This window comes from Callorhinus ursinus, unplaced genomic scaffold (assembly GCF_003265705.2).
Source record: "Callorhinus ursinus isolate GAN/ISIS: 27379988/994484 unplaced genomic scaffold, GSC_fseal_2.0 scaffold10, whole genome shotgun sequence".
NCBI classification, from domain to species: domain Eukaryota; kingdom Metazoa; phylum Chordata; class Mammalia; order Carnivora; family Otariidae; genus Callorhinus; species Callorhinus ursinus.
The window spans coordinates 84,337,470-84,352,481 of record NW_027397072.1 but is presented as its reverse complement, the minus strand read 5'-3'; the positions used below and the strand labels follow the sequence as shown (position 1 = coordinate 84,352,481).

Below are 15,012 nucleotides of genomic sequence, written 5' to 3'. Positions count from 1 at the left end.
AAAAAAAAAAAAAAAAAAAAAAAAAAAAAAAAAAAAAAAAAGGAAGATGAGTCAGAGACAGACTGCAGTTGATGTGGAAAACAACCGAGGAAGGAAATAACATTTATATAATTGGAGTCCCAAGGGGCAAAACAGAAAGTGGAACAGAACTAGTATTTATAACTATCAAAAAAAAAAAAAAAAAAAACCTTTCTGGGTGTAAAGGACTTGAATCTACAATACTGAAAGAGCTCATCGGCAGCACAGTAAGCTTTTTTTTTTTTTAAAGATTTTATTTATTTGACAGAGAGATACACAGCAAAAGGGGAACACAAGCAGGGGGAGTGGGAGAGGGAGAAGCAGGGTCCCCGCTGAGCAGGGAGCCCGATGCGGGGCTCGATCCCAGGACCCTGGGCAGACGCTTAATGACTGAGCCACCCAGGCACCCCAGTAAGCTAACTCTTAATAATCAACTCAACGTCATACTTCCACAAAGCTACTAACAAAGGTCCAAAGAATCCTTAGGACCACCAGGGAAAAAGATTAAATGACTTACAAGGAAAGAATAACTAGACTGATCCGAGACTTCTTAAAAACAACAAAGCAAGACATCTATAGAGCAGCACTTTCAGGAAACTCAAAAAAAGAAAGTGTGAACCAAAGATCTTTCCCTCCAGCCTAGCTGTCCTTCAAGTATCAAGGCTATAGGAAAACAATTTTAAACATATAAGTGCTCAAGAAATTTTGTGATCTATGAGATCTCTTTGAAAAATCCATTAGAAAATGAACTCCATTCAACCAAGAGATGACAAGGGAAACTTTAGCAAAAGAAGTTTCATAATTTAATTATAGATGTAAAATCAGAACAAAGATGAGTAAGAAGTGTATACAAAGAAATGTTAAAATAAATAGAATACACACGGGATACATATTTTTCTATGTGTATATGTAAATATGTATTTGTAAAGCTGGAATTCACTGTTTTTAAAACAGTTCCTGTCCACCAAACTACATACAGGCAGAGAAAAATCACAATTTATTTGTTACCAATGTGACTATCATGTTACTTAGATCATCATTACACTACATTCCATACTGACTTGTGGGGATTTGGCCACCAAGTCGTCAACTGGCAGGATGCTCATATCATTCTGCATAATCAGTATTTTGCCCTTTACCTATACTGTGGCATGCTTTTATGACAGTATCTCGTAAGGGGCACCTGGGTGGCTCAGTTGGTTAAGCGTCCGACTCTTGATTTCGGCTCAGGTCACAGTCTCAGGGTCGTGAGACAGAGCCCCAAGTCAGGCTCTGTGCTCAACATGGAGTGTGCTTGAGATTCTTTCCCCTCCTCCCTCTCCTTCCCGCTCTGCTCCTCTGCCCCACTCCCTGCTCACATTCTCTCTTGTGTGCTCTAAAATAAAAATCTTTAAAAAAAAAAGAGTATCATTTAAAAAAAATTAGAACTCATAGTTTGAATATTTTTAATATTCAGATATCCAAATAATGATATTCTATTGTAATTCTAATACAGTTTTTAGTTTGTGGTTTGTATTTTCTGGGTGGGCAATCCTAACATCTGTGAATAATAACTGACTTATTCCTAACCTCTGTACCTTTTTTAATCCCACTGGTTAAGCCTTTCAAAACAATACTAAATACCAGAGGCAAGTGTGGGCATACTTATCTTATTCCTGAACTTAAGGTAAAGTAATCCAGTGGTATGTTTTTTAACTTAATGTGTTTCTGTTTCTCCTGATGGTTTTTCTCAAACAAAGTTTCTTTTTAGTTCTAGTTTAAGAGTTTCATTAAAAAATAAATGCTGAATTTTGTTTAATGACCTTTTTTTAGCTATAAAAATATTTACCCCCTGACTCAAATAACACACTAACAAATTCCTAATATTAAACCACCCTTATATTCCTGGGGGTAAAAAGGTCCTCTGGTATATTCTCTTAATATAATGCTTTATTTGGTTTGCTATCATTTTATTTAATGAGACGAGACGAGACGAGACTACAGGTTTTTCTGCAACTTGTGTCCAGATCTAGTAATTGTGTGAGCCTTTAAAGTGAACCTGAAGGTTTTATTTTTTCTGCTCTGCAACAGTTCACATAATATAAAAGTTCAAGCTTTTACAAGTATGACAGAATTCACAGAACCTCTGGGCCTGGTGCCTCTCTGGTTAGATCTCTGACTACCTTTGACCTCTCCAGCTTTTAGTCTAACCAATATTCTCCCTAAGACAATTACTACCTGTTTGAGAGTTAGGGACGTGTGGCAGTGCTTTGGAGTCAAGACTGTCAGGGCCTACCTACATCCTACCTCAGCCACTTCTTGCAGGCTTGCAGTTTTGTTCTCTCAGTCAGATTGATTTCTTGGTTGTTCAGAATGATTTGATATTTATCTAGCTGTGATCGAGGGACGAAGCAAGCTTAGGGTCCCCCTACCTCTCCACCGTCTTAACTCCTCGCCCCTGCCTCAGCCAGTTCCTAGCTGTTGTTAAGATTACTCTCCCGGTTTTAGTTCCTTCATCTGTAAAATGGGGAACATGATAGTATCTACTTAATAAAACTGTTGTGAAGATTATGAGTAAATACATACAAAGCACTTAGAACTGTTGCCTGGCCCACTCCATGTTTCAATAAATACTAGTTATTAATTAGGATATATATTTTTTAAAGATTTTATTTGTCAGAGAATGAGAGAGTGAGAGAGAGAGCTCAAGCAGGGGGAGCGGCAGGCAGAGGGAGAAGCAGGCTCCCTGCTAAGCAAGGGTCCTGGTATCATGACCTGAGCCGAAGGCAGATGCTTAACCAACTGAGCCACCCAGGCGTCCCTATTAATTAGGATATTTTTCAAATTAATTAGGATAAAGCTACCCACAACAATCTTCACTTTAAAAATATCCTCTGAATATTATTTAAAATGATTAATATTGTCCTAAATTTTATGTTTTCTTTTTTCCTTGACCAGACTTGCCAGAAGTTGATCAATTTCATTGGCTTTTCTGAAGAACTAGTTGGTTTTATTTATCCTACCTCTTCTTTAAAATTTCTTCATTCATCAATTTAGTTCCTTTCCTACTTTCTTGAATACTGAGTTCATTTATTTCTAGTATCTGTTAATGTCTCATAAATACATTTGCTTCTGCATAATACCTCTCTCTGCATAATACCTGTCTATATCGTAGGGTTTGATATGAACTGTTCTCATCTTTCTACATTTCTAAATAATCTGTGACTTCCATTCTGATTTCCTCTTTAATCCAATAGTTTTATGGTTCTATTGATTTGAAGTCAGAAGATCTAATCTGTATCATTTCTACTTTTTGGAATTTGTTGGATGTTCTCTATTAACTATTACATCATAATTCTATTAATATTCCATTAGCATCCATATAGAAAATGTATTCTTTGTACTTGTATGTGTAGCTGTAAGATCATACTGTGTTATTCAAATTCTTTAGAGCCTTAGTTAACAGCTTTTGCTATGAACATTTCAATACTAAATGCCTGGTACAAAAAGATTCATGGTCGTCAAATCCACTTAAAGGGTATTAGATTCTATCAATATCAATTAACATTCTTGTCTCATCGAACCACTCCTCGACCCCCCTGAATTCCACTTCATCTAGTGTTAGGTGCTATTCCTTGCGTCTGTCATCAATCTGGCATATATTTTTGTTTTTCCCGATATTTTTATCACTTGCCTTAAATAGTAGAGTAGGATTTTTATGTTAACTCTATCTGGAAGCTTCCATCCTTTAGTAAAGAAAGTGGTGGCACTTTACAAGCATCATAATCTATTCAAATCTAAATTTCACTGATATTTTTTAACATAAAAAATGAGTTTGTCTTATGTCTACAAAGTACAGCAAAATTGGTAGGTAGGTGGCAAAAAATATTTTGCTAATTCTAAAGGAATCCTGTCTAAATATAGTTAACTGCAATATGTAATAAAATCCTACCAATACTGACATAGCTCCAAAATAACAGGAGCATTTTGCAGGGATGTCTAGAAGTTTCAGTTGTTACATTCTAGCTGATAGCAATAACAAACTTCTATTACTGAGAAGCTGGTATGATTTGAAAGAAACAGTTTCAGAGGAGCAGATGTATAAGAGATGCAAAGAGACAAAGACATGTGAGGAGCCTGTGAGGCTGAAAAATAGAGAAGCCACTAAAAATAAGAAAAAAAAAATCAGTTACCACATTTACAGAAAAGCCATTAAGTTTCTATGCCTTGTATATACAGTATTATTTCAATAAACTTGAGCTGCATCTTTAAAACTAATGTGTACTTTTTTTTTTTTAAGATTTTATTTATTTATTTGACAGAGAGAGAGACAGCGAGAGAGGGAACACAAGCAGGGGGAGTGGGAAAGGGAGAAGCAGGCTTCCCGCCGAGCAGGGAACCCGATGCAGGGCTCAATCCCAGGACCCCGAGATCATGACCTGAGCCGAAGGCAGACGCTTAACCAACTGAGCCACCCAGGCGCCCCCTGATGTGCACTTGTAACACAGCCTTCATTTATTATCTCCCCAAGAGCTATCAATTGAAATGTTATAGTTTATAATCAACTATGTCAAAGAAATGAGGAAATATAAAAGACAATATATTTATAAAAAGACCCCTAATTTTTATAACAAGATTCAAAACAAAAGTTATCATTTCAAGGAGCGAAGTGGAGCAGCAGAATGAAAGAATGCCTACCTCTAGGGACACCTGGGTGGCTCAGTCAGTTAAGTGTCTGCCTTCGGCTCAAGTCATGGTCCCAGGGTCCTGGGATCAAGCCCCATGTCGGGCTCCCTGCTCGGCAAGGAGTCTGCTTCTCCCTCGGCCCCTTCTCATGCCCTCTGCCTCTGCTTCTCCCTCTGCTCCTGCTCATGCTCTCTCTCGCTCATTCTCAAATAAATAAATAAAATCTTAAAAAAAAAGAATGCCTAGCTTTGAACACAGGTTAAGACTTAGCAGAAATATCAGTGCAAAACAAATACATTTTTTATTGAAATATCTGCTCTCTTACCAATCTCCACTGAATCAGCTCTAAAAGATACTGAGTAATGCCGCCTGCACAATGAGCATCTGTGGCTAGCAGGCTCTCCTCTAGGAAAGACACATTTTTGCTGCAGAGTTACATGCTTACTAAGAGTCAGCTGTGTCCATTCCCAAACCTGTTTATTACAATTATATTTATTTCTGTAATTACATGAATTAAGTATTACATAAACAGATGAAATATGAGTGGAAACAGAAAAGATAGTTTTTGCTACTGTGAAAACTAAGTTGAATGCTTTAAAAAAACTGAAAGGCAAGTTACTAAAAAAAAAAGTTTGCTCTACTTCAGTGTGGTTAGAGGAAAAATCTGTAGAAATATAGAAATATTCTACACTCAGATTTCTTAGAAAGTTTTAAGTTCTTTGCTTCACTAAGAGAAAACCAAAACTAAAAAACTTTGATGATGTGTCAGTGACAGCAGGGTTATGCAAAAGAAACAGGGAGAAACAGATACCTGGCTCAGAGAAAAAACCCCTCTAGGGTTGTAGCAAAAGACTGATGAATAAATATAAATTTATACTGAGTGTTTTTAAGAAGTAATTTCTAGTTTTAGTACTTAAAAAAAAATTTTTTTTTAAAGTAGGCTCAATGCCCAGCATGGAGCACAATGTGGGGCTTGAACTCATGACCCTCAAGATCAAGTCCTGAGCTGAGATCAGGAGTCCAATTCTTAACCCACTGAACCACCCTAGCTTTAGTACTTTTTAAATTAACTAATAACTACCACCAGTCCACACCGGCTAACAGGCTTTTAATGTAAATTGGAAAATAGTAAATATATTATTTCCTGGCAACCTTAAAGCCTGCTGTATGTTTTCTTCAAAATTTAATTTTACACATTTAAGAGATAAAGAGAAAATCTTAAAAGAAACCAGAGAAAACAGAGGGCCAGGCAAGAATGATGGCTAACTGCTTACCAGAAACAATGCAAGACAAAAGACAATGTAATTATATCAATAAAGGAAAGACAAAAAAAGGGGGTCTATATTCAGTGAAAATATGCTTCCGAAATGAACAAAAATTTTAAATTTTCACATAAAAAAAGGTGAATTAGTCTCCAGATCTGTACCAACCTCTTCCTCAAAAAAGCGTATTAGAATATGAATGAGTATGACATTAGTATAGGCATAAACTCTAAGCTGATCTAATTATAATATTATTTAATTAAAAAGAAATAGTCTATAAATTCCATTTATTGTTACTTATAAAGTATCACTGATCGACCTCACAACTGCCACAACACAGGGGTGTATCTCCACCATATGTGGGCGACTGCTGATATGTAACATAACACTGCAGCAAAGGAAGAACTGCTCATTCATTCTTGAGCAAACTTACCTCTTTGTTTTGGAAAAATCTGTTCAGGATGCTGTAAAATAAATTACAATGAATTAGATAATTACTGTAACATATTATAAACCTAAGTGAAATTTTAAAAAATATTAATGAAGAGAACTACCTTCATTATTGGCCTGGCTTGCTTCTCAAACAAACCACTTGGAAAAAGGTAAGCAATAGCTCTCTGAAAATATATAACAAATATAACAAAGGTTAATTAACAACTGTTATAAACACAAGTTAATGTTATGACTAATAGTTTCTGAGTTCCTACATGCCAGATATCAAACTAAGACTTTCATATACATTATCTCATCTTATAATCTTTTAAACATGAGAAAAAATTACCACATACACATCCCCCAAAGAAAAAATTATTTGTGACTATTAAACTGGTTATTAACAATTTTCAAGTGTCAGTTTCAAACATGAATGTGACACCACAAATCTCTCTTTTAAAAGCCAAACGAGAGTTGCTCCTATACAAACTCGGTGGTAATGTGCTCAAGAGCACCCCATCGAACTCCCCATTGGCAGTGCAAATATCAAAGACCGAATACTGAAAAGAGCAGGCTCCAAGTCTCATCCACTGTGATAGCCCAAATGTTTTTGATGCTCTTTGAACTCTTCCTAGAAGTTTTGAGAGGTTTTTATACTACATTTTTCCAACCAAGTTCTCTTAAATGTCTGTTTCTCAATGGGGATGCCATGGCATTTTGAGCGTGACAGCTCTGTTGTAGGCAGCCTTGCCCTTCCCGTGTCCTGCAGGTCACTTAACACCCCTGGCCCTTCACCATCTATGCCAGTAATATCCCTAGTGCCTGTGATGAATCTCACCCCCACACATTTCCAAAAGCCCCTGACCTCTAGTACTGCCACCAACTTGACAACTATGTAAGCCATGACAGCGTCTTCTCGAACACCACTCCTCACAATTAAAAGGAAACCACATGCATTTTCATTTCTCTTGAATGGTGTCAGATGAGAAGTCTGTGGCCTTGGATCTTATTAGCACTGTATCTGAACTCTAAATGAACTGGCAGCTCACGTAAACTCAGTGTTGTTCTTTTAGAGAGGCTGTTCTCAGGATGGGCCTCTCTGCTCACCCACACAGTAAATGTGCTAGACCAGATTTCGCCCCTGAAAGTTAGGGAGCTATAACTTGGGGCTTATCAATTCAGTTATCTTAGGGAGCCCATCTGTGTCTCTGGGTCAAGCGTCATTCTCCCATTCGGCCTTTGGCAATAAAACGGACACTAAAAAAACCCTTAGATCACACATCCGAGTGCTAATTTTGTGACCATTTTTTCTTTTTAAAACCAGGGACTCCTCTGCCTTTCCTTCTCTGAGGGAGAAAAGGTAGACTTTTTAGTAAGTGATGTTGAGACAACTGACTCCCATTTGGAAAAACATAAAAGTGGATGCAAACCAGACACCGTACACGAGAATGAACTGCAGATGGGTCAGAGAGCTAAACACAGAAAATCAAATCAAACAAGCATGAGAAGAAAACAGGGCGAATTCCTTTATATAAGCTATACCCCCACAGGCAAAACCAACATCATCACAGGTTATTCACTGATTTATAACAACAAAATATTAGAAACACCCCCCCACAAGGTTGGCTGCATAAATGATGGCACATCCATGCCATCAAGCACTCTAGCCATAAAAAAAGATTGATAAATGCCTTTATCAATAAAAGATTGATAAAAGTAAATGTACTTAAGAGTGTGACCTTTGGTGTAAGAAAAAGAAATAAGAAAATACATGTAGGACTAGGGAGAAATATACATAGGTTTCTTTCCACAAGTAAGGGTACAGTGGAAACTAATAAAAATCATCACTTATTAGGTGGTAGCAGGGTGAGGGCCAGGGGGATGAGTAAGGCTTCCCAAGGTATGCCTTTATTCAGCTGAACTTCGAAGCATGAATATGCTTTATATATTAAAGACCAAAATTTTCCAAAAGAAACTCTTAAAACTTAATACAAACAAAAACAAATAAACCTCAAACAAAAACAAATAAACCTAATTTCTAATGACAAAAAAGAATAGCAAAGAAATCTTCAACTTTACTCGGAAGGCTTATTGTTAGTGATATTAATATTAAAATTCTGAAACATTCTGTGTATATTATAGCATAAAGTAAATAAATGTATTAATTGTATGGTGACCAAAAATGTTACTGTAGAAGAGATACAAACATAAAAGAAGAAATGTAATGTTAAGTTTGAATTAGGCAAATCTTTAAAAAATATTATTTCCTGGATTATTCCTATAATATTTAAAAGATAGTACTTTTTAGTTCTGTCCCCTGAAAGAGCATAGATGCAATGAAACTCTGAAAGCAATGAGTGGCCCCTAGTATCCAAATCTTGGTTTCTAAACACAATTTCCTAGTATAAGGAACAGAGTATCTTAGAGAAATGATTAATTCTAGGCCTAAAGCAGGAAAAGCACAAAATAAGCCTAAGACACCTTCCTGTGCCAGGAAACAAGGAAGTGCTCAAAAGGACAGAGAAGCCAGCTTCAAGCAGCTCCCACTGGCCACACTTGGGACAATGTGAACATCAAAGAACAATGACAATGCCTGGTAACACACTCAGTACGTACATGTCGAAGAGTGTGCCTCTACACACTCTCTCTCTCTCCAGGGTTCTGAAGGAGGGGGCAAGGAGAAAAGGAAGGCCTTTTTATGAAACAATACCAGTTAATAAAAGTAGAAGGAATGACAGAAGTAGAAAATCACTGTTTTATAAGTTCCAAAGTAATCTCCAATTTCAGCCAAGGAGCACCAGTGGATGACAAAGTCATTGGCTGAAAGGTTACTAGGGAATAGAATATAGAATAGAACCCCAAATAATCACCCTACAGATAACTTAGTTACAAGGGGAAAAAAATCACTTTTACAATAAAGAGGTCTACTGGTCACCACATTAACCAAGGGGTCAGATGTACAATCAATAGTGGGACAAACTCATTATGTACCTCCTGGTGTGAGGGAACAGGAAGTATACCACATCACATAAGTATTACCCTTTATATATTCTAAATCTAATCAACAAGAAAGCAAGTAGAAAGCCACAATGTGGACAACTATATAAGACAAGTGGTCTGGATTCTACAAAACTAGCTAGTTATAAAGACATTTTAGGGAAAACTGAGAAAATTTAAATATAGACTATAGAATATATGACATTATAGAATTATTGTAATTGTATTAGATATAATAGTGGTATCGTGGAAAAATGGTATAAAGGATGTATGTTCTTAGGGGTAAATACTGATACAAATAGGGGGGTTAGGTGTTATGATACTGCATTTTCAACGCTCACTCAAAATAAATTTTATATAGAGAAAGGAAATGTGGCAAAATGTTAACTGGCAAATCTATATGAAAGGTATATATGTGCGTGTGTGTTTGTTATTCATTGAATATTCAAGTTTTCTGAAAATCTGAAAAATTTCAAAATAAAAATCAGGGGAAAATGTTAAAAATTAAAAAATAAGTCAATTGGGTCTTTCCAAACCTAACCTGTCTCAGCAGGGTCACCATGAGCCTACAGCACCTGTGGGCCAGGTGGTCTTCAGGTCTGGTTCCCACAGTCAGCCATGGCATCCCCAAGGCTGGTCAGACATTTTAGCCAAGGGGCTACTAACTCAAGGCCTGGGTGAGAATATTAGCATGGAAGACTGAAGTACAACTCTGCATCTTGGGGTAAGCACGCGAGGATCACGGGGGTGTAAGTCCAACCAACTTTCAAATCAGGTTCAAGCTGTCACTGGCATCATTTCAAATATAAAAATTACTAGTAACCTAGGGGACTACCGAAAAGAGTTCAAGAAGGCAATGAAAATGTAAAGAATTCATCCCGCAGCTAGATTTCTCATGAAAACTAAGATATAGACAAGTCACCAGGAAGTTAATCAGTAGAACTTGAAAATAAAGCATCAATTGCAAAGGGTGTCTAGGTCTTAAGGCAATCTCTGTATTAACTTAAAAACAAGTTAATAAAATATTTGGTGGAAATTAAAAAAAAAATCTCACCTAAGAATAAATTAACACATATTTACTAATTCATAATTCCTCACCATATTAGGTGATCATGTTGATTTTATTTATTTTAGAGAGAACATGCAATGCAGGGGGGAGGGCAGGAGCACAGGGGAGGGCAGGAGCAGAGGAAGAGGGACAAGCAGACTTGGTGCTCAGCACAAGCATGACACAGGACTCAGTCTCACGACTCTGAGATCATGACCTGAGCCAAAACCAAGAGTCAGACGCTTAACCGACTAAGCCACCCAGGCGCCCCTAGGTGATAATAATAATACAACCAACTATATCATACTATACTATATACTCTATTACTAATTACTGACATGGCGTGTACAATGTACTATGCTATACTGTACCAACTATATTATATTTGTGCCAAACTATATTAGGTGCTGTACTAAGTACTGTGGAGAAGGTCCATAGAGCACGACACCATGTTAGATCAACAGCAAAATCACAAATTCAATAAAAACAATGAAAAACAAAGGATGGCAGGAAATGGAACAAAAGAAGAAACAGTACATAAAACAGCTTTTTTTTTTCCAAATCTGTATTACATCTTTTATACCAAATTATGAGGAATATACTTTCTAATTCCAGTGGAGTTATAACACAGTGTTATATTAGTCATAAACTGGTTACTTTTTAACCAAACAGAAGATAGAAAACAGGGAAGGCACACTAGGAGTTCTGTCATCTGTTCAGCATGCATGGGACAGTGCGACCACGACTTAACCTATCACTTCCATTTATCTCCTCCAGGCACTCTAAATTGATTTCTTCCAAATTCTGAGGCAAACAAAGGACTACCTGGATTTTATGAAAAAACAATTTTGTTGGCTTTCCAGGCCTGAAACTCAAGTAGGTAAATACCGTTTTGTAAAAAATAGTTTTTATAGGAAGAAGAGAACTCTGAGTGTGAGTATCAAGTTGAGCAGCCAGCCCACTGCTGTGTTTTGGGCAGAGCATCATGTGCTGTAACGTAGGAAAACCTTTACTCTCGCTGCACTTCAGAATTCAGAACAGAGGGAGTGGTGAATGTCTAAATAACATAAGACCCTTACTATGTCCTATAACCATAAAAATATTCTCTGGTAACACCATTCCCAGTGATTCTAACTTGTAAGGACATCAGCTTTATCTAGTTGTTGTAGGGATTAAATAAGGTATTTGCAAAAGCACAGCACCCCGCATGCACTGGATAAATGTGAGCTATACAAAAATGTTCTATGTGAAACATTTCTCCACATTATTTTGTTTTAGGACTTAAAGTGGCAAAGCTAGAACCTGAACCTCCTGAAATTTACTATCTGAATGTGCTCTTCCCTGCTGAGGTCAGGGAGGCAACCTAGGTCTCTCAGAAAATGGATTTACGTCTCCACTGGCATGAAGGACATTCAGCTAGTTAGTGGTAAAATTAGGAGAAAAGCCCAACTATGCTCAAAGGAAAAGAAACTGACCATTTACTGTGAATCAGTTTTACCTTGATCAATTTTATTCAACAAATATTCACCGCACCTAAGTTCTAGGGACTCCGAGAGTTTAGGAAGCTACGATTCCTGACCGAATGCCAGCAGCAGAGACAGATGCACACATAATCTCACATACGGGGGTTACTGTCAGAGTACACATGAAATAACATGGGTTGGCAAAAGAATATTTTACAGGACCTGTGCTTCAACTATTTCTAGGTTATGCGGAGGGAAGTAAGGGAAGTGGCCACAACCTTTTTTCAGCAATACTTTTCATTTGGCTTTTCTTAGCAGTCACTTGTTCCTTGCCAAGTCAGGTCCTTTACGTACTATTTTCTCTGCCTGGAATACCATCATTCCACTTCTCCATTTAACATATTCCTGTTTGTCTTTTGAGACCTAGCTCCAAGGCCAATCCTCCTGAGCGACTTCCCCTGACTCCCTGGGGGCTCTGTCATTTCCCTTCGTTGTTTATACCTGTTGGAGCGCTCTCCACACTTGTCTACTGCCCTACCACGTCAGTCACACTGGACAGACAGAGCCCTCAGGTCTCTCCAGCACCACACCGTCTGGCGAGTCTATTCTCTCCCCATCCTTCTCCCCTGGCTTGAACTTCCACACTTTTTGCAGCAATCATAAAGGCTGATGCTCACCTCCTTTCCTTTACATACCAATTCCTGCCCTGTGTGTGAGCCACCTACACAAGACTCCCAGTGCCACCCAGGCCAATAAACCACTCTCAATTCCCATATCCATCCTTAGAAGCACATACCCACTTCCTCAACGACCTTACTCTTTAGCTCAAAGATTTCAATCAGGCTTACCATAATTCTGCTCCTGTGATTGCCTGGCCTCACCAAGCCTCCCTTTGGAGCCTCATGACCTATAGGTCTCTTCCACAGAAGGTTACTGTCTTCCCCTCACAGCCATGGTCCCCTCCTACCACTCTCCAAGTTCTTCTCTGGTTTCTTGTAAACACATCTCTGCTCCTCCCTTAAATGCTAGTTCCCTCAGAGTGCCACCTCTGATTCTCCTCCTGTCGAGCAAATTCATGTGGAGAGAGGCTAAATCTATTTCTGTAGTTTCCAAACCATTCCCAACTGTCAGCTGTGTTTAGGATTGTTCCACTGAAGTTATCCTAACAGCACATTCATAGCTGCTCCTCAAATAACTTACTTTTGCCTTCTTACAGTTCTTTCTCCCAGGCCCTGTTACCAATTCTTTGGATTTTACCTTGGTCACATGTAGAGGGTGCTCTCGAAGGCAAAGGACCGTGGTTTCTTAGTCACCGATTTCCCACCCCAGATGGAGAACATCGGCAGGTACCACAGTCCCCCTTATTCGCAGGGGATACATTTCAAGACCCTCAGAAGCTGCCTAGAGCCACAGATAGTACTGATCTCTACAGACACTATGCTTTTTCCTATACATACATGCCTATGATAAAGTTTAATTTATAAATTAGATACAGTAAGAGATTAACAATAAAATAATTAACAATATACTGCAATAAAAGTTATGTGAATGTGGGCTCTTTCTCAAAATGCTTTATTGTATTGTACTAACATCTTCTTGTGATGGTATGAGATGATAAAATGCCTATGTGATGAGATAATGTGAAGCGAATGACGGAGGCACTATGATGTAATGTTAGACTACTAGTGACATTCTGATATGTCAGAAGGGGGATCATCTGCTTCTGGACAGATAAGTGAAACCACAGAAAGCAAAACCACAGATAGCAGGGGAATATAGTACTCAAAGGACAAAGAAGCAAATTGATTGCAGAGTCCTTGAGTGAATCAACTAGAAAATACAACACTTTACAGATAACTGGGGACATTTAAATACAGGTTAATATATAAATGATCTCATACTGCACTACAGACTATATTCAAATTAATTTTGTTAAATGTGATAATGGTATTGTGGTTATATAGGAAAGTATCCTAATTTTTTGGAGATGTATACTCAAGTATGTAGGGGTAAAGCATCATAACGTTTGTAATTGACTTTAAAATAGTTCAGGGGCGCATGGGTGGCTCAGTCGGTTAGACTCAGGTCATGATCTCTGGGTCCTAGGATCAAGCCTGGGGTCAGGCTTCCTACTCAGTGGGGAGTCTACTTCTCCCTCTCCCTCTGATGCCCCCCACCACCCCCACCACGTTCTCTCTCTAATAAGTAAATAAAATCTTTAAAAAAAAAAAAAAGAAAATAGTTCAGCCACAAAATACAGGGGAAGCAAATATGGCAAATGTTAAGTTATTTAAACTAGGTGATGGTCATAGGGCATGCATTATACAATTATTTCTCCTTTTCTGTATGAATGAAATTTTTACAAGTATACAAATTAATGTTTACTGCTATTGCCATTAGCCTATAATATTTCAGGTTTTCAATTTTCAATTCCTACTCCCATGTAAAATACATACACAAATATGTATATGTGTGTGTACACAGATATATATACACATGTAAGTCATGAATCTTTTGTTCTTCTATAATTGAATAACTGAACAACTGAAATTGTTTTAGTAAACCTGCTGTTTCTGCCAGATAAAAGCAACCATTTCCTAGACTTCTAAATTTCTATTTATTCTTACGGTGTATTTTTGAACTGTTCTCAAAACCAATTCTTCAGGTATTTGGAATCATGTCACAAAAACAATATAAAAATGAAATTGCAGAATGATAACACTTATACTTCCCAACTGTTCCCTTTCTTTCAAATAACACAAGACAAGAAATGCAAATTCTTACTTGGGGGGAAGTGACGGAGCAATCCTCTGGTCAACACAGTCTGAAAGAACTTTCTTCGATGATGGAAATATTCTATAATCTGTGCTGGGTGATATGACAGTCTGTAGCCCATGTGGTTATTGTGCACTTGATATGTGGCTAGTGTGGCTAGAGAACTAAACTTTAATGTTCGTTAATATTAACTACCTACAAACAATTCCACACAGCTAGTGGCCACCACACAGCTCTAGACTATTTTAACCGAAGCCTTCAAGCAGTATGGATAGCACTGCACTGATGTTATTATTGTGTATCTCAGCAAGGCTTTCAAACTTCATTAAACTGTTACAAAGTTATAAAGTCT

At 37.6% G+C, this 15,012-nt stretch overlaps 1 protein-coding gene across 2 annotated transcripts in view; it reads right to left on the bottom strand.

The window, feature by feature from the left end:
* MRPS9 (mitochondrial ribosomal protein S9) overlaps positions 1-15,012 on the bottom strand; it is a 61,929-nt gene that overhangs the window by 26,245 nt on the left and 20,672 nt on the right. The window contains exons 3-4 of one of the 2 annotated variants that reach the window (XM_025869077.2): positions 6,500-6,562; positions 6,379-6,409 (exon numbers count right to left, since the gene is read on the bottom strand). The exons of the other annotated variant lie outside the window; for it this stretch is intronic. Of the exons in view, the coding sequence (XP_025724862.1) occupies positions 6,379-6,409; positions 6,500-6,562 (94 nt within the window). The remainder of the gene's footprint in view (positions 1-6,378; positions 6,410-6,499; positions 6,563-15,012) is intronic. 2 annotated transcript variants of the gene reach the window in all.